The sequence below is a fragment of the Colletes gigas genome, unplaced genomic scaffold (genome assembly GCF_013123115.1).
Source record: "Colletes gigas isolate AHSC1104 unplaced genomic scaffold, ASM1312311v1 Colletes_gigas_Sc00018, whole genome shotgun sequence".
Lineage (NCBI taxonomy): Eukaryota > Metazoa > Arthropoda > Insecta > Hymenoptera > Colletidae > Colletes > Colletes gigas.
In genome coordinates, this window is record NW_025106647.1 from 772,257 (window position 1) to 793,952 (window position 21,696).

The 21,696-nt window shown below is 36.1% G+C and overlaps 2 protein-coding genes across 4 annotated transcripts in view; one reads left to right on the forward strand and one right to left on the reverse strand.

The window, feature by feature from the left end:
- Nucleotides 1-21,696, reverse strand: part of LOC122400445 (CCR4-NOT transcription complex subunit 6-like) — a 358,835-nt gene that overhangs the window by 21,100 nt on the left and 316,039 nt on the right. The window lies entirely within an intron of this gene.
- LOC122400447 lies at nucleotides 289-2,201 on the forward strand. Its single transcript, XM_043401925.1, has 5 exons — nucleotides 289-306; nucleotides 431-556; nucleotides 730-832; nucleotides 903-1,029; nucleotides 1,988-2,201. Exons 1-5 carry the CDS (start codon nucleotides 289-291, stop codon nucleotides 2,199-2,201), a joined length of 588 nt encoding a protein of 195 aa, XP_043257860.1.

The window sequence follows — 21,696 nt, forward strand, 5'->3', positions numbered from 1 at the left end:
GTCGGCAACTCAACCATCGGTAATCTGACCGTCGATAACAAGTGTATATGGTAAAATGGTTTTCTTAAAAAGATTTTCCAAAGATGATTTATTTTTCGATCCTCGATAAATTGATTCTACAATTAGAATCACACCCTATGCGTCGGTATTGATAGCTGAATTTCTTTCTGTACGCGTGTACAACTTCACTCTGTCGACGGAACGTGATTGAACAAAGTTTGATTCAATACTTTTTCCAAATATGTGCACCAAACTCATGACGGGACGAAGAATCACGTGTACGGAAATATGATATGCACCACACAGGTTATCTCACCTTTTTACAAAATTTCTTTTGCATTGCTAAACAAATAGAAAAAATCCTTGTCAATTTATACAGGTTAGAATTTAATGACATCGGTTATTACTTTATATTTTATTTTCATCATAGTCGGATGTGGCTACCTGGTGTCCCGTATGTGACAAACGAGTAAGCGACAAAGGTGGAGATACCTATGAACTCCTTGCTCATATTCGCAAATCTCACCCCAAGCGTTCCTCTCACTATTTGCCTCAGGTACGACATTTTTCTTGTATTTCGTACAACTGAGTTCTTCAATTTTAATCGCAACAAAAAAAAAGTATTTAAAAGTTAGAAATTTATCGATTTTAATTTGCAAACTTTATTACTCCTTTTTTTTATTAAGGATGTACGTATGATTTAAGTTTGTAAAATATTAGGAAGAAGAGAAACAAGAGTCGAGGGTAACTAAACGAGCAACTTCGAAAAGTTCTGCCGAAACGGACTGCAACGCCAAGAAAAATGAACAGAGAAAAGTCTACGCGACTCGTGGTATATTCTCTGTGTTATTAAGTTTCTGTATTGAGCGGAAAATTATTCACCCGTTCCTTATTCCTCACAGTGGATACGTGGAAGTCGCACAATGAGAAAAAGCTCTGTCCTCAATGTCACAAAGAAGCAATACCAACGCTTCACGCCAGAGGGGACACGGTGACAACTTCGCACATTGGAGCACTATGCTTGTTAGGGTAGGTCGGGATCTTGCAAGTATTTAGGTGTCTGTTGTGCTACGAAATTCATCGTTTATTAATCTTTCATGCACGATAAGATCTTGATAGTAGCAGTGGAGAGGATAAAGAGACTACTTATAGCGAGACCCGAATGACGTCTTATAACGAGACAATACTGTACACACTTGGATCAACAGCCGTAATTTCGTTAAAAAAAATCGTACGATGATGATCCTGCGCTCGTTTTAAAGGTTAAAGTCTCCCCTTTCTCCATTCTCGATACAATTTTTTTTCAAAATTTTATTTGTTACGCGGCAAAGAAGCGAAGGTACTCTTTATTTTTACCAAAATTCTCCAACTTCAAAAGAGCCTACGGTGCGTGATAAATTGATTTTTTTGAGTTTTGTTTTACAGTGAAATTGAAAGCAGAAGTCTCCCCTTTACAACGACCCCCTAAAAGTTAACGTACGATTTTTTTCTCCCGAATTATCGCACTTTGAATAAAATGTGTGCATACTTGTATACACTTGGATAATTCTAACGCCAGCCCAGCGTCACACTTTTCATTGAAATGGCGATAACTCAGGTACTAAAAATTGTATATCAATTTTTAGAGGGTACTTGTAAAGGGGCGACTTCCGCCTTGAATCTCGTTGCAAAACGAAATCCGAAAAAAATTTATCGCACTTCGTATAGTCGTGTTAAAGAATTTTGGCAAAGAAAGAGTGCCTTCTATTCCCAACCCTGTAATTAAACAAAAAAGAATTTTGTAAAAAAAATGCAGAGGGGATCGTGAAAATAGAGGCTTTGGTTTTTAAAATGAGTGGAGGTTTACCTCCGTACGATTTTTTTTAACGAAGATGGTTTTTTATTTTTAACGAATAAAAATATTAAATTTATGGCACGATTCAGTGACAGAGTGGGTAGTTTATTATCGTAGATACTATTTCGTTGAAAGTATAGTGATTTGCAACAGGTGTTGGCCACTCTGCTTTGTACCGTTGATGATGAAGCGCGCGAAGAAAGTTCGCATGATTTGCCCTTTGTGTGGATACGCGTACGGCAGATTTCAGTATAAAAATGCCGGTCTGGCGCAGTGCAAAACGGATTCCGAAGACTCGCAGACGCGACTTTCATCTCCGCCGCGAAGCTTTCGTTTACAAGCAATGAGCAAGAAAGAAGAACATTGAAAATTAATTGCTTTGAAAATGTGTACTCGTCATTATACGAAAAAATAATACCACTTTTAACGAAACCATTCCTACGTTACTATTTCTTTTTTTGTACACGATGATTGAAAATTTATATCGCGTTTAAAAACCTTAAATTCCTAGATTCCATTTGCTTTTGGAAAAATGCAATTTCAGAGTATTTTTCCTTCAGGTTTTCCCGTGTTCCAGTTTTTATTGCAATCTCAGGGGTTGTAATTTATGAGACTCCAGGTTTTATATTATAAGTTGGCAACCCTGCGTGTGCTCAGGGAGGGGGCCGCATTTCCGCTAGCGGCGACTGTGCATTTTCATTAGTGCGGCCTGGTTTTCCCCCGGCTGTAGGTAATACTTGTGACTCACGCTCGGACGGGGAAACGAGTTCGGATTTATCTAGACCCCAAAGAACGGGAACCCTAACTTCATGGAATATTGGGATCATATCATGTCTTATTAGTAGCTGTTGTTTGCAGCTGACACGGCGATAAAATCACTATTCTTCGATATTGGCTCCGAACTCTGTTCTCTATTGCTTTCCACATAACTAAACAACACTATAACTTGGATTTTACCCTTGGTATTCCTGATCTGCATCCGGCCTTAGAGGCACAACACAAAAATATATTTTAGTATTTTGCAAATCAAATGTAGCAGTAGTTTCCAAACACTGGTCACAGTAAACCTTTTGTTTAATTAACTTTTATGAAACAAACATTATTTCCCGATCTAAAAGTATATGTATCGGTCATTGCAAATGAATATTACCTTCTTGCAGAATAATGTACAGCTCGTTAGGCAAGAAGTTCACCTACCTGAAAATGAAACAGAAAACAAGTCGTTAAAAATACACTAGTATCTCAAGAATAAGCAATGACACGCAATGAAATAATTATACGAGTACACGCGGTTGTACTTTAGCGATTAATCCTCTTACACTTACACTTACTCTTATGGCTTAAAATAAAAACATACGACGAATATATTTTTGTACAATTTATTTTATTTAAAATAGTCCACATTTATAATATGGCGACTTTAGGTATGTCAGGTTCAAAGCTAAATAGAATGGAAAGGGTCCTGGAGGCCTATTAGTACATTCATCAACAAAGAAATCTAATCTAATAGGTCCAGTCTCAGACGCCATGGCACTCATTGAGTGCTTGCGAGAGATACAAGTAGTTGAGTGCCCCTCTGGCGGCGAGTTTGGGAAACAACGCCAAAGATACGTCGAGTTGCTCAGTCAACAAATGCTTCGAACTTTTGGGAATAAAAAATAATCTCCAACCGTTAGATACACTGAAACAACAGTCACTTAAAGCGTTATAAATCATCTTGCGATGGTTTTAATGTCACGAAATTTGACAATACTTGCCAAGTTTCTTTTGGACAAGAACTTCTGCGAGAGTGCATAATTAATTTGAAGGTTTTTGGAAGCTCCAAGCTAAACTGGCGCTTCTTTAAAGTAGTCCGTCATTGTTGCACCGGGAAGAATGTAGTGAATGGTTGGTAACAGGAGAAATGATAAAACGGCGGGAGGAAGCGTACCGGTGACGCGGCAGAACTTTAATGGTGAAGTTGTTCGTAACTGTCTACGCGATAAGTTTATAATGCGGCAGCCACTCGGTTACCATTGATAACTATGCTGCCTCCTCGCGTAAACTTTGAAACAACCGTACAAACCCATACCCGCTAGAAGTCATGTTATTCGGTCTAATAGGTTTCGCAGTTACGGGCTATCGAGCTCCAGTCGAGTAACTAGACACAGTTGTCGAGGACAGACATTATTCCGTAACGATCAACCGAGCTTAAACCGCAAGTTACAAAATTTAAAAGTTCCCGCGTCGACAAACAACAGGAAACTGTCTGCAGTTCATAAGATAACAAAAGAAAGAAACACGACGAGTGACTGTAATACCGGTACATCGTTTACTGATTTGTCGGTAAATCTAAAAAAATAGCCTCAAAGATTTACCGGTAATTCGCTTCTTTTTTACCGATAATAGAGTGCGTTGGAATCACAAACGAGATATACGAGTAGATCTTACATCCAATGTATTTTCTGGGCACTCAGGACCCCATTTCCATTTTCGTGTTACTTGCAATGTTACCAACAGGTTTAGAAATGAACACAAGAGGAAGTGAGACAGAAAATGAAATTATAGAATTTTTATTGTTTTTTAACGTAATGAAAGTAAACGGAACTGGACATCCATTAATTTCATTGGAAACATTTCTCGCATCACATTATATTTTGGGTAAAGAATTTTTTCCTCGAAAGTACGTAGGATTTCGGGGGATTTTTTTGTCGACTTTTCTTTAAAAGTTTTTGATTTTTACTAAAGGGTCTAGCCGAATAAGCATGGTAAAAGTGCCCCCAAACCAAACTGAACGGGGTTAATACCACTCGGTAGGTGGTTCGAAGAAAACCCTTTTCACAAAGTTTCAACCCGGTATCTCTACTACAGGGGTAATTACGGGGTGAAAATCATTTTTTGGTTTATCCTTAATATCTCCCGTTCTGCTAAATTAAGCATTATGAAAAAAATCAAGGTTATTCTACCGACTGATGTACATATTCGAGAATTTTTTCAGAATTTTTGGATGCAAATTCGATTTTTAAAAAATTCGAAAATATTTTAACCGTCGATTTTTTGTAGAAGTTATCAAGTGACCACATTTGTTTTCATACTGTATAAAGCTCTCAAAAGAATTAGTAATCTCTAATTTTTTCAGATTTTTCGAAGGGGTGGAACTTAGTAAAAAAATTAAAAAATGATTAAAAAATGGCGAAAAAGCTTTATATTGTCTTAATTACTTACGTGACCATGTTCATATTTTTGCAGCTATAACGTAATATTGTGACTATTGATGCGTAATTTTTTCAGATTTTTTGGAAAAGTGGGTTATTGTTAAAAAATTATGAATTCATATTTCCTAATTTTTCATACGGAAAAAGGCCACACATGCTTTTAAAATAGATGTAATTAAAATATATTTGTTTATATACTTTGTTAACTGGTCGCTATATGTAGTTTCAAATATGTACGTGTGGTACTGGACTCCTGTTGATTAGAACCGCTATGGCGCGCCGCCGAGCAGCGCGACGCGCTGATCATTTTGGTAAAGCATGCGCGACATTGCCACCATTTTGTCTGAATCTGAATAATGTTATGTACTGATAAATAGGAAGATGAGGATGAGACTAATTCAAATAATATTATAAATATAACACTTTATTATATTAAAAAGCACATAGACGCACACAGCGTGGTTACAACGCATATTTATATATGTATATGTTAGAAGTTTTGCCTTTGACGGTTTTGGGGTAAGTCCTGTGCCGTTCCTCATAGATTTATATAATTATAATATATTATATATATTATTATATGTGAAAGTGTGTTAGTGGCAGTGTATTAAATTAACTTTATAGTGTATTATATTAACGTTTAAATATATACAAAAACAGCAACATGAATACGAAGCATATACGATGTATTAAATGCAATGCTGCATTGTTTAAATTATGCAGCCGAAAGAAGAAAAGTAATACAACAACCGAAGCTAATCAGTGGTCACAAATATTAGGAAAAGTAGTTGTTGTTGGTGACGTACTGTGCAATAAATGTCGAATGATCATATATCGAAGAACAAGAAATGTGTCCCCCGAAGAACAAGATACAGCAGTTCCTAGTACTTCTCACTATCAACCGTCTTCTGAAGTTCCGTCATTTCAAGAATCTCCTCAACATCCATCTTTACATGAAGAAACGAATACCTCGAATAATACTTCATCCCCATCTGATCTATCAGTTTCATCAAGAGAAGATCCGACATATGTTACTCATGCAGGCAATACAACAGGAGAAACTGAATGCATTGAAATGCCATTCCCGAGGGTTATTGCAACACATAGATATTGCTTCATATGTGGCGCTGCGACAAACGTCATCAATGTACCACATGAAACGAGGAAACAGGTGTTTATCTCAAGGCGAATATATATACCAAAAGGTAATCGGTGTTGTTCTACCCATTTAATAAAAAAGCGTTTGTATCGAGAAGATACGATGAATTTACGAATCCATTCGAATTCCGCACTAATTGACGTTGATGAAATAAAAAATTATTTCGATTATCTTTCGGCAAATTGTGATTCAACCCTTCAGAATAAAATAGGTGATTTTACGTTGTCGGATGAACGCCTTCAGGTTTTAACCGGATTAACTTGGGAAAATCTCATACAATTAAAAGACATGATCGGGACAGAAAAAGATGCCGCTGTGCAAACTGTTCACAATTTGCACAACAAGTGGATATATTGTTGAGATATTAGGACCATTCTACGCCACGCAAAATGACGCCGAGATCATGAAGATTGCCATGGAAGATAGGAATGGTCTACAATCATTAATGAAGAAAGGAGATATATGCATTGTCGATCGAGGTTTCCGGGTCGTGAAGACACGGCTAGAAGAGGAAGGCTTCAGAGTACTAATGCCAGCTCTGAAAGGGAAGCGGCATCAACTAACCACTGCAGAAGCTAATTATTCAAGATTAGTCACAAAAGTGCGTTGGGTCGTTGAAGCTATCCATGGCATAATAGGGCAGAAATATCGCCTGCTGCATCACCAACTGGATAATAAATTACTTCCAGCAGTCAAATCATACTGCCGCATTGCCTGTTTCCTGCAAAATATGTTTGGCAAAAGATTACATTCCGATGTAGGGTGCACTGAAGAAATAGTAAGAAGATTTTCAGAAAGAAAGGACGAAGAAAATTCACTAGGTATGGAAGTACAATCGCAAAACTTAAACAGACGAAAAGCTGCATTCAAGAAAATAACAATAAACGATTTACTCGACTTCCCAGAAATGACCGAACAAGATTTGAAAATATTTTTGACAGGATCGTATCAATTTTCCCAAGCAATATCCTATCTTGCCGAAATAATGAATGAGCAAAACGAAATAAATCTTTGTTATCTAAAACAAAACGAAAATATAGTTCAGTTCAAAGTGCAATCACGACATATTAATAAAAAACTGTACAAGTGCTACATAGACTACACATCAAATTCAACGGGCTACTCGGGAATTAGACGATATTTCTGTGAATGTGCAAGTGGTAACAGGACAATTGGATGCTGCTCCCATATAGCTGCGATAATTTATTATCTATCGCATGCCAGATATGCTTCAAAAATAATAAAACCTGCAGAAATACTGAGTAAATTATTTGAAAGTGAAAAAGTAAATCCTGTAATAAATGATGACAGCGATGAAGATTGAAGAACAAACCAAGTTATTAATGCTGCCAATAAAAATAATAGCAGGTAAACCTTGTTTAGATTATTTATTTTAATTAAAGCAAAAATATTTATGGAATATTTAAAAAACTTCATGTACATAATATATATTATATATATTATAATATTAATTTGATATGTTATACACATGCGGATGCTGTACCAAAATCGCGCCGCGCGCGGCACCGCCCCGCCATAGCGGTTCTAATCAACAGGAGTCCAGTACCACGCGTACATATTTGAAACTACATATAGCGACCAGTTAACAAAGTATGTAAACAAATATATTTTAATTATATCTGTTTTAAAAGCATGTGCAGCCTTTTTCCGTATGAAAAATTAGGAAGTATGAATTCATAATTTTTTAACAATAACGCACTTTTCCAAAAAATCTGAAAAAATTACGCATTAATAGTCATAATATTACGCTATAGCTGTAAAAATATGAACATGGTCACGTAAGTAATTAAGACAATATAAAGCCTTTTCGTCATTTTTTAATCGTTTTTTATTTTTTTGACTACGTTCCACCCCTTCGAAAAATCTGAAAAAATTAGAGATTACTAATTCTTTTGTGAGCTTTATACTGTATAAAAACAAATGTGGTCACTTGATAACTTCTACAAAAAATCGACGGTTAAAATATTTTCGAATTTTTTAAAAATCGAATTTGCATCCAAAAATTCTGAAAAAATTCTCGAATATGTACATCAGTCGGTAGAATAACCCTGATTTTTTTCATAATGCTTAATTTAGCAGAACGGGAGATATTAAGGATAAACCAAAAAATGATTTTCACCCCGTAATTACCCCTGTAGTAGAGATACCGGGTTGAAACTTTGTGAAAAGGGTTTTCTTCGAACCACCTACCGAGTGGTATTAACCCCGTTCAGTTTGGTTTGGAGGCACTTTTACCATGCTTATTCGGCTAGACCCTTTGTTTGTTGCACTACGGAAATGTTGTTTAATACTTTTTTTTAGGTATCTATGAGCTCTACTTCACAAATAAAGTTCAATGAAATACATTCACTATTGTAGAAGTCATGGTCGTTTGAAAATTGCGTTTTTTAATCGCTTCCATATTCAACGCACATGTATTTACGCACGCACTACACCTGTCTACCCACCAATATTAATTCAGTGAATAGTTTCTCAACTGACCGCCATCCATAAGAAGAAGACGCTAAAATCACCTCCAAATTTTTAGGTCGGTATGGCAGTCAGATTGGGCCACGAGATTAAATGAGCAAGGGAATAAAAAACGCAATTTTCAAACGACTATAACGTCTACAGTAGTGAATGTACTTCATTGAATTTTATTTCTGAAGTAGAAATCATAGATACCTACACAAAACTATTAGACAATATTTCCGTAAAGTGTCACACAAATTTATTAAAAAACAAAAACGAATTGTTAAGAAAAATTGACAGGAGGTAGGCGCTCAAATTTTTCGATGAAAAAAAAATTTCAAATCGTTCTGAAAAAATTATTTTCGGTTGGGTGGGTCAATTACAATCATATTTGGTGAATACACATACCTCCAAAATCTTACGCATTTTTGAGAAAAACATTCAGGGAGGCGGACAAAGGGTATAGCCGAATAAGGGGGTCAAATGTGCCCCCAAACCGAATGGAACGAGCCACGGGTCATTCGATAGCAAAAAAAAAATAACCCCTGTGTGCAAATTTTTAACTTGAAATCTCGACCGTGGGGGTAGTAATGGGGTGAAAACGAAAATCATGTTTTTGAATTATTTCTCTTGACCTATTGAGTAAAAAAATGTAAAAAAATTCAGAGACATTTCGGGTACCGGGGCACATACTTTGGGAGATTTTCAGATTTTTTGATTGAAGAACCAGGTAGTGAAAAATAAAAAACAGCAAAAAATGCCGAAAAATGCCGATTACGTATTGAAGGAGGCCCGGAACTACTTTTATACTTTTACAGTAAACAGGTATTACTATTACTATTACTCTCAATTTTTTTCAGATTTTTCATTTTGGTGCGCCGCAGTGAAAAAAAATAAAAACCGAGTTTTTCCTCATTTTCTGCGTATTAGAGTAACTTACACGTTGAATTTTTATGCATCCTTCAATATATAAGTGTTTTGTAGACTGTTTAATGTTTCTACACTAAGCAGAATTACATAACAATTGAAACAAATAAAATAAAGCCAACCGTTGAGCGCAATATATCCTAGAAAATCAACGATATTTTCAACGGCGTCGATGGCGTAGCGTTAGAGTGTCCGACTGCTGAACCGCTGCAAGTTTTTTTACCATAGGTTCGAGTCTCTCTTCTGGACTTAGGATTTTTTTTTCAAATTCTAACTATATAACAATGCTTTATATTTATTTATAAATGTTCTGAAAGCATTTTACAAATATTTTAACCTGAAATATGTATAAATATAGTTTTGGAGTGTTTTTTGCGTTTTTATTTTTTTTGTCAACCACGATTATTGTTTAACATCTCTTACACTGAAATTAATGTGAAATGTTAGTTTTCAAATCTCTTACCTTTGACTATTGTGAATGGATCGGAGCAGAAGATTGTATATTAGCTTACTATTACTTCTTCTCGCCCTTCGATCAAGCAGATCTTTCCTTCTTTTTCTCTTTTTGTGATAAATATGAATGTTTGCTACGGCTTCAGTATCTAACGTAGACATGTAAGGGCCATTCCACGCCAAATCTATTAACCCACTCTCTGCCAATGATACTTTTTTCTAATAAACCCATTTTTAAGTACCAGTTTGATCGTTTCATGTTTATTTTTGAATGAAGTATCATTGCTCGATGGAAACCACGGGGAAAAAATTCTATTTACGGGAACATACCAATTATCACAAGCCATATCTTACTTAGCAGAAGTTATGGATGAAGATAATAATATAATTGTTCGTTGCCTTAAGCAGACAAAAAATATTATTAAATGTGAAGTGAGATCGCGTCACATCAATAGTAAAACATATAGATGTTACATTAACTACGTACCAAATTCAATTGGTTACTCCGGGATTAAACGCTATTGTTGCGAATGTGCGAATGGTAACCGTACTGTCGGTTGCTGTTCACATGTCGCAGCAATAATTTATTATTTATCGCATGCTCGGTACCTTTCACCAATTGTACGTCCTGCAGAAATTCTGAGTAACTTATTTAATATCGAACATGTAAATCCCGTAATTAACGTCGACAGCGACCAAGATTGAGCCATGCTTTTTTTTATTTCCAACACTTATGTCCGCCATTTACTCTCATCCGATCCATGTAATCACTTCTAACCCATCCTTCGCCTCTCCTGATGGAAAAAGCTCAACACCTTCCCGTGGTTTCCATCGAGCAATGATACTTCATTCAAAAATAAACATGAAACGATCAAACTGGTACTTAAAAATGGGTTTATTAGAAAAAAGTATCATTGGCAGAGAAAGAGAAAAAGAAGGAAAGATCTGCTTGATCGAAGGGCGAGAAGAAGTAATAGTAAGCTAATATACAATCTTCTGCTCCGATCCATTTACAATAGTCAAAGGTAAGAGATTTGAAAACTAACATTTCACATTAATTTCAGTGTAAGAGATGTTAAACAATAATCATGGTTGACAAAAAAAATAAAAACGCAAAAAACACTCCAAAACTATATTTATACATATTTCAGGTTAAAATATTTGTAAAATGCTTTCAGAACATTTATAAATAAATATAAAGCATTGTTATATAGTTAGAATTTGAAAAAAAAATCCTAAGTCCAGAAGAGAGACTCGAACCTATGGTAAAAAAACTTGCAGCGGTTCAGCAGTCGGGCACTCTAACGCTACGCCATCGACGCCGTTGAAAATATCGTTGATTTTCTAGGATATATTGCGCTCAACGGTTGGCTTTATTTTATTTGTTTCAATTGTTATGTAATTCTGCTTAGTGTAGAAACATTAAACAGTCTACAAAACACTTATATATTGAAGGATGCATAAAAATTCAACGTGTAAGTTACTCTAATACGCAGAAAATGAGGAAAAACTCGGTTTTTATTTTTTTTCACTGCGGCGCACCAAAATGAAAAATCTGAAAAAAATTGAGAGTAATAGTAATAGTAATACCTGTTTACTGTAAAAGTATAAAAGTAGTTCCGGGCCTCCTTCAATACGTAATCGGCATTTTTCGGCATTTTTTGCTGTTTTTTATTTTTCACTACCTGGTTCTTCAATCAAAAAATCTGAAAATCTCCCAAAGTATGTGCCCCGGTACCCGAAATGTCTCTGAATTTTTTTACATTTTTTTACTCAATAGGTCAAGAGAAATAATTCAAAAACATGATTTTCGTTTTCACCCCATTACTACCCCCACGGTCGAGATTTCAAGTTAAAAATTTGCACACAGGGGTTATTTTTTTTTTGCTATCGAATGACCCGTGGCTCGTTCCATTCGGTTTGGGGGCACATTTGACCCCCTTATTCGGCTATACCCTTTTTCGGCGAAATTGAAAAAATTCAAATCGTTCTAAGAAAATTATTTTTGGCTACAGGGGTCAATTACAACCATTTTTGGTAAATACATATACCTTCGAAATCCTACGCACTGTCGAAACAAAAATTCATTACTGAAAATATATTGTATGGCCAGAAATGTTTCTGTAATTTCATTTTCTGTCTGATTTCCTCTTGTGTTCATTTGTGTAACCTGTTTGTAATGTTGCGAGTGACATAGAAATGGTAATGGGGCTCTGGAGCCCCAGAGAAATGGGTCAAAAAAATACATGGGATATAAGATCTACTCGTACACCTCGTCTGTGGTGGAATTATCGGTAGACGAGAACGTCGGTAAAATAATTCCTAGCAGAAACTCGCACCTTTCTCCGTTCCTCAATATTTCTCGTGGACCGACAGGCTTCTCCATATGGTTTTAGTAGTTCCGAGTGACCTAAACGAAGAATACCCTTGTCGGTACATCATGAAGAATATCGAGGAGTGGGAGAAGGTACGAATCTCTTGGCTCCCTGGTTAGGGCAAGTTAAGAGCACACGGGAGACCGATTGGCCGAACATCGACCGAAAGAGAACGTGGAGAAAACGGAACGATAGTGTCAACGACAGATGCATTGCGAACCGGTCGCGTTCCATCCTTCAGCAGTTTATTACACCGTGCTGCCGATCGACGTCGTACACCCAGGAAATAAAGTTACATATCTACTTCAACGACGGGTACTTTAGATTAGAGAAATTTTTCTTCTCATTCTTCGTTTCCTCTTTCATATAGCCCCGTTCGCTTCGTGTCTCCACACTCGTCGGACGATCGATCTTGCCGGCGAAGCTAATTACGTATCGAGCTCCTCCGATCGGAATAAGCTGTGCTAATGATGACTCGAATTACACAGTCAGTAAGCAATGGTGCTACTTGAGCTGTTAAAGGGACACTTCAAAAATATTAACAGTCTTTAAGGGAGTTTTCTACTCTCGGAGTAGGAGCAGCAAGTCATCTTTGGGAATCATTTTCGAGAGAGTCATCAAGCTTTTAGAGACTGGTGTTTCATAGATTTTTAAATTTAATCTTTTAGCTGAATGCATGCATTTGTTTGTTATGAACGGAGTACAAAGAAAAGGACGCGATTTGAATTGAATCCCAAAAACCCGGCTCGACCCAAATTGAATCGAACTCTAATTTCTGGATACTTGCATCTCCTAGTATAAACTAATCCAGGAATCAAGATGGATCGAGATTAACAAATGTTTGAAATCCAATGGGTTGGGCGACTAATAAAATGTTTTACGACGAAAGGGGAAATATTGTTCGCGGCGTTTTATAAACGTCAGAGGACCGACTTGGCTTTTATCTCCCCGTTAGAGTCCAGAGAAGACGCGGGCACGACGCGGAAGACATCGTTCGGATCGATGAGCTCGCACAGCTCCGTAACGTCCTCGTCCGTGATCATCCATGTGCCAAAGGCTAAGATTAAAATGTATGCGTCGAGAGTCGACTACTGGCGAGGTCGAGGCCTCCTCATAAATCATTCTTGCCTGAAAATTTCAAGTAGCGTCTTGCAGGAGAGTTTGCTCACGCGAGGTTCCTTGTGCAGTTTGCAACTTCGATCCACGGTAAGCTGAATATACAGACACGTGGCGTTGTCGGGATCGTGGAAGACGACGGACGAGTGAGCGGTGTCAAGCGATAAGTTGTGTGGATACGAGTATCAAAACACTTTCGGAAAATAAGTAAAATTGTGGTAACTACGACTAGAAGGCGTCATCTGCCGCTGTGAATCTAACGATTACAGTTTTAGAAACAATTTACCGTAACGTGGAACTTGTCTGATGTTTAACAATTTAACACCAGTCATTTGATTGCTATTTCCTGAGATTTCCTGAGATTTCGTTATGTTAGGCTCTTCTGGTTTTCCAAGTCATTTTTAGTGTAGTGGTTTCTTAAAAGGAAAAATAATCCCCAAAACCAGAAGATCACCTAAAAAACAGAGTTAAAATTCACCAAATTTGGCCTGCCTTTGTGAGACCTCTAGCATAGTCCTCTAAAATTGAGAAAAAGTTCTGACGCCTGTGGTGGAATCAGTGTTAAAACAGTGGACACGTTTTCAGTAACTGGCAAGTGTCATTATGGATGTTCGTTGTACACCAATAACAGTCGATCCCCCATTTATTGTACAAGATTATGCACTTTATTATTATCGTCTGAACAACCGGTATAATCCGTTCCTCTCTCTATGCCATCTGCTTCCCGGATTGTTGTTCATGCCGATCGGTATACTGGGCTGTTCCATTCCGGCGATGAGCGCATAAACATGTTACCTGAATGGTTTCATTCATTCACCCTTTCCACCTTTTTCGCCCTCCCTCCTTTCGCGCCTCGCTTTAATCCATTCGTTCCTCTTTGTCGTTATTGTTAGTCAGCCAACACACTAATCTCACACCGAGTTCTGCATTCGTGACTTTAATCGCGGCACAAAACGCATCTCGCCAGGCAATCTCCCAACGCGAGTGCCTCTGAATCTCATCTCCACTATATTTGCAAACTATCTCAGTGCCATCAAGTTTAATTTATTTCGATTCAAAAAATTGCAGACTATTATTAAAACAGGTACAAATAAACCCTGTAAATTTGACTATAAAAGGTGGTTTTTTTGGAAAAAATTTCTGGAATAGTAGAAAAGGAAACAGAATATTAACAAAGCTTAGAAAAATTTAGAGAATCGATAAACGCAACAAACGATCGCAATAAAATGGAAGAAACGAACAAAATAAAATATCTTTTCCGTGTAATACATTTGTTTTACGACGCATTCTCTGTCCAATTAAAAGTACGATATATCAAAGGAGGAGCGCAAGATGTTACGGAGATCATCGGCGGCCGTGAAACCAAAGAGAAAACAGGTTTCGTTTTAACGAACCCTCACTCTGGCTCGGTAGAATTCACCGTTTCGACTGTGTAATAACTTCTGCTCTGCCTATGCACCGACTCTAAGGATTCGTTCATTGACATACACGGCCAACGAGAGGCATAACTTTCGTTATCGTAAATACACAGCGATGAATCACGCTATCCGGTACTCGGTGTGGAATAGATACACGCGAGGGGGACAGGTACTCGCGACGCAGATTTATTCCGCTTTCAATTGGCCACACCCGATCTTCCATTGTTCCACGCGAAACACGCTTGCGTCAAGATATACTTGAATTCGTTAAGGAGGAGGTCCCGTCTGAAATGCAATTTTTTAATGATTCTTTAGAATTTTTTATTAGAGAAGAGTATTTTGTGTTTTTATTCAGTTTGAATTCATATTTTGAGCCTAATGTTTCAAAAGTATTCACCATATTGTTCGTCTAAATATATTCGAAATTATAGGAGCTACAATGAATTCAGTGTAAGCTTCAATGAAAGAAGTGTTTTTCAATTCCATAGATTTTTTTTGTTAAAGGAGGGTATTTTATTTTGATTCAGTTTAAATCCATACCTTTAGTCCCGCGTTTCAAAAGTATTTACAATTTTTTTTCAACTACGGGATCGGGAAAGTAAAATGCCGTTTAGGTTTAGGAAATATTTTATTCTTACTATGCGCTGCGATGGTTCGCTCTAGTCTGGCGCGTAGTGGTGGAGATTTATCGATGGTACTATCGATAGTTATCGATGGTCCTCACTATCGAAAACTATCGATAGCTTAGTTTCCCTATCGATTGTAGAGGTGATACCGCGAATTTTAAAATTTGAATTATTGCAAGCGATGAGATTCATTTGTTTCATACTACCTACTGTTAGTCTTTTGTCATTGCAAAAACACTATATAGCCTTCTTTGCCTGCACGTGCATTTTACGGATTGTTAATTAATTGCGTGATTTCTTACTTGTATGTTGAATACTTTCTGTATAATTTATTACCTCTCTTAAATATAAAATATTATTGTATTCTACTTTCTGCTTTTACAATGGAAAAATTTCTAAATATAAAAGCAAAAGAAACTGGTAAGTGCAATATTAACAATTGTTATATTTTATTTTTATACATATTATTAATATTTTGTAGAGAAAGATAGATCAGGAAATATTACAGTAAAAAAGCGAAAACAAGATGTACATGTACATGAAAGTGAAGACACTGACTTCAATGAATCGAATATTGATACTGTAGCTGTAATTAAAAAAAAAAGCAAAATCTCTTACGTCTGGAAGTATTTTACAAGATCAAATGATCGCCAAATAGCAAAATCTATCGTTTGTTGCAAGGAATATAAGACTAGCGGTAATACAAGTAATTTAGCAGATCACATTAGAAGATTTCATCCAAATATAGAAAAAGATTCTGAATCAGAATCATGAACAAATAATGAAGCAATATCAAAATCCAGTATAATGTCCATTAACTCTTTTTTTAAAAAATCTTTAGAATATGAAAACAATTCAGAAAGAAAAAATGAATTAGATAAAATGTTAGCTTTGATGATCGCAACTGATTTCCAGCCTCTCAACATCGTAAATGATAATGGTTTTAGAAAATTTGTAAAACTTTTGGAACCTAAATATAAAATACCAAGTAAATTCACGATTAGGGAACATATAATGAAAGATATTTATGCAGAGATTCAACAAAAATTGAAAGACATATTAAATAAGACTAAATATGTTGCGTTAACTACAGATATTTGGACAGCGAAGAATAATGATTCGTATTTGACAATCACATGTCATTTTATAAATGAAAATTTTGAATTAAAAAATGTTGTTTTAGCAACAAAAGTTTTATATAAAAATCATACTGCAGAAAATATTGCAGAAGTAATGCAAGAATATTGAAAATAAAATTTCTTGCATCGTCACAGATAATGCAGCTAACATGATTAAGGCATGTGATATTTTCAAAAAGAGACATTTACCTTGTTACGCACATACTTTGAATTTAATAATGCAGGATATGCTTGACCTAGAGTGTATAAAAAAAATACTTACAAAATGCAAGGAAATTGTTCGCTTTTTTAAAAGCAGCACTGTTGGAACAGAGATGCTTAAGAAAGAACAACGAGCAACAAAAACTCCGGAATATAAACTAATTCAAGAAGTATCAACAAGATGGAATAGTTCATATTACATGGTCAAAAGGATTTTAGAAATAGTTGATGCTCTGAATCAAGCACTAATTAAATTACGTAATGCTCCTCCACCACTAACAGTGGATGAAACAATTGTTTTAGAAGACTTAGAAAAAATTTGGTCTCCTTTTGAAGAAGCAACAAGGAAAATATCTGGTTCCAACTTTGTAACGATTTCTATGATTATACCCCTGACTTATGGAATATATAACTATCTAAACAATATAACTCAAGATTTGAAAACCAATGAAGGAGAAATAGTTTGTGCAAAAGTAACAGAATCTGTAATACAAAGACTCTTCCATTACGAGTTAAGATCTGTAACAAGAATTGCAACAATTCTTGACCCAAGGTTTAAAAAAGAAGGTTTCAGGAATCCAACAAACTCCAAGGAAGCCTCGCTTTTATTGGAACAAGAAATGAATAATATTTTAAGAGAAACAACAGCAACACAACTACAAAGTACAGAAATAACATCACCATTAACATCACCACCACAAAAATCTTTATTTTCATTTTTGGAACACAGAATTGGAGAAAAGAATAAAAATGTAACAGCAGATGTTATAATTTTGAAAAGACAATTTTTAGAAAAAGAAAATGCCTCAGAGAAATCTGATCCTTTAGCTTTTTGGAAGGTAACTTAAATATTTGATTATAATTTGTAATTTCCTGTTGATTATTTGTATCCTTTTTAGGGAATTGATGAAGGTATGAATGTCTTACACCAGCTAGCATTTAAATATTTATGCATCCCTGGCTCTTCCACAGCAAGTGAAAGAATTTTTAGTGCTGCTGGTCAAATCATAAGTGACCGCAGATCAAGATTAAAACCCAACAATGTGGATAAATTAATTTTTCTTAATAGAAATGAATGGCTGTCAAATTCATAGTAATTAAATACAAGTTTATTATTTTAAATAAATAGAAACCTTTTTTATTTCTAACACAGAATTAAAACAATCGATAAGACAATTTTATCTATTAATATTTAATATATATAATATACGAAATCTTAACAGGTTAGGTTACTTCAATCAATACAAGTTTTAGAGACAACTGATTGTCAGTCTACTAGTAAATTAGTAAATAAATTTAGCATAAAAAATAATGATCATATATAAGATGTAAATTTCCTTCTACAATTTTATTTTGAACAAACAAACGTATATACATATGTTAATTATACCTATGTTGTATCTATGGTCGTATACCTATTTATATAAAACTATCGGTATCTATCGATAACTATCGATGGCTGGTAACCCAACAATCGAAAACTATCGATGGTGTCAACTATCGATAAATCTCCACCACTACTGGCGCGATGCTGCCACGCATTCACTCACATACATACATTCGTGCATTCAATTGTTTTTCACACTCACTCACGTTTTCAATCATCCTTGTCGCTCAGCCCGGCGGCGAGCGGAGGTCTCTTTCTTACTTGTCGCCGGCCGCTACACAACTAAAAATATTCAAAACTATATTAGCTACAACGAATTGAGTGTAGGCCTCAACGAAAGATGTGTTTCTTAATTTCTTAGAATTTTTTTGTGGAGGGGAGGTATTTCTTTCTCATTCAGTTTGAATCCAAACTTTTAGTCTCATGTTTCAAGAGTGTTCACATTTTTTTTCATCCAAAACTATTCGAAATTACAAAAGTTACAATGAATCTAATGTAGACCTTGAAAAAGTATACACGACCTTTTCTAAATTTCTTGTAACTCGTACAGTTTTGAATATTTTCGCACGAAAAAAAATGGTAGATACTCTTGAAACCTAGGACTAAACGTGTGAATTGAAATCGTAAGAAAAAAAAGTACCCACCTTTCAAAAAAAATTCCACGGTGGTACACATATATACGTTCACACAATCACGATGCCACTTTTCAACATAGACTAGCATCGTGCGTTGATAAGAAGGGAAGATTTACGCATGGAAAGAGAATGGAAACGAAAGGAAAAGAGAGGAAAAAAGGAAACGATGCGCCATCACGTTCCCCGTGCGTCATGGAGCGATATCATTGCTGTTATTTGTCTTCGCCGGCGAAGAGATTTCACTTTGACTCGTTTTGCTATTCCACCTGCGTCACGGAACTTTCATGTTTATGAAATGGCTCGACGCACGCGGCAGGAAGCTGAGAAATTCTAGGGAACGAAACGAACTACAGTCCGCAAAGTAGAATGCAAATCCTCCGATGCGCTCCTGGTAGCCATCTTGAAATCAAAACAACACTCTGGAACTGATATTTTACGCCAACTCTCGTATCAACTCTGAAATATTGTATACAGTACGTATACGTATTTAGTTTGTTACATTTTTAAAAAATGAATTTAATAAAATCAAATTCTAATTAATGAAACATTTTAAATCTATGCTATACCAAGTTTTCTTCAAGTCAAAGATTTTTAGAAAATTCGAGACTCTTGTGAGAATAATTTTTGGAGAAATCGTGGTGTTCGTAACCTTCTATTAGAGCTGTGATGGCGCGTAGCACTAATTATTGTCGATAAACTCGACCGAGTTATTGGAATGGACTAAGTGCGCGTCGCTCGTAAAGAATCAAGGTTGATTAAACGGAAGATACCGTTTGATGTTAATAGTAACTGCGCCGGCGTCTTCTCCCAACAGCTATAACGGTGAATAATTAGAAAAACCTGAATCGCCGGCCGATTAACAGAGAACTTTATCGTCGAATTCCGCATGGCTGCCTCGACGGTGCATTCACTTACGCGACGAATAAATCTTGACAGCAGCCGGTGCCACGGACCTCCACCAAATAGACATTTTTATCCGTATGCAAAACAGACACGGTGTAATTAAGCTCTTCGACATTATCGGAGTTCCTTACGGGACTGGTAATTAAGAGGAAGATCTCGCGCCGGAGACATTACTGGTACCGCTGTTCTTGCGCGTCGATACCTCGAATCCGCGATGATCGACCCTGACGAATATCGATGGTCGATACTCGAGAATCGACCCTAGTAAACATCGATGGTCGATACTCCAGAATCGAACCTCGACAAAAATCTCCCAGTAACGGACAGTTTCTTTTATTCTAACATGCTACGAACTCGTGTTAACACACTTTAAAACTAAAATTTTGATTTTAGATCATTGTAAATTACCTAACCTAAAATTTGTTTCAGTACCTGTTTTTGTAAGCTTGCTAGAATTGATAAATCTTGTTCAAATTTATTTCGGTGTCGTAACTTAAGAATCTTAGATATTTTCTCATTTCGAATAAACAAAATGGCCGCCATCATGGGCCAATGTTTTTTTAAACGCATTTGAGAAGATCCAGTGGCACCAATTTTTTAAAATGTTAAAATATTATTCGAAAGCGTATAAGTAAATATTGCAAAAAAAATTCCTCGAGTTAAAAAAGCGATGTTTGACAATGAAAGGGAGCTTAAACGATGAGGACGTCGCTTTGCTGGGGAATTCGTCCGACAACGTGGCTGCCGTTGTCATAGTCGTCATCACAGTCGCGCGGCAAGGTATACGAATAGTTAGGTGTCAAGTTACGCTGGTTTCTATGCCATTCGTAGAATGGAATGCTTTGCATAATGTAACTCCACAGACAGTATTGTGAGGAAGCAAACTCTACAATTCCCAGTGCTTGGACACGATCTAGGCACAAGAGGGTAAGGGACACCCAGGGAATCCTAACTGCGCCGACGCTGTTTGCGCCATTGATCCTGCGTCAATAAAGAGCCTTCTATCTGCTATCAAATTAGTATCCCAGGGTTTCGTGTCGATCCTTCTGTACACCGATTGGGACCATTCAAACGGAAGCTCCTAAGCACCTTCAGGAAACTATTCGGGACAAAATTAAGGAGGGAGCCTACTGTAACTACCGAGTCATGCTTCCATAAATAATAATATTATTATTGTTAATATGATTATTAAATTACTGGTCTCCGCGGTGGAAATATTGATTGCATCTGCAATCGGGCAAACATTCCAAGAGTAAACGTCTCCGTCCACTTATATTAATGGTACCTCGTGGCAGAAAACAAGTACAATTAGAGCCCATCGTTACCATAACTGCTGCTTCAGAGCTCACGCTCTTACCACCCTGTCGACTCAACGATAGTTGAGACAAGCATGCGCTTCTACAAACTTTGAAAACATTTTACATATCAAGAACGAAACCAAATTAATGAAAACTGTACACGATTTTGTGTTTATCGCATCATAACCAACTTATGAAGCTCTTCTAACTAGACTGCGGATGTTTATGTCAATAAAATATGTCAAAATATGTAAGTGACATATGTCAAATATGTATCAATAATATACCAAAATATATAGGAGTATGCAAAACATATTCAACATATGTTCAAATAGTTCTATTACTTAAACATAATAAAAATCAATTGTAATTTAAATTACAATATGTTACGAGTATTTTTTCAATATTATCAAGAGTTAGTTGATGACGTTTATCGCTTAAAGTCAAATTATAAGCTGACAACGAACGTTCAACATTACAAGATATAACTGTGGCATATTTGAATTTGCTAAAATAGCATGCTTTAATTGTTTTAGATTCTTCAACAGTTTGATTCCAT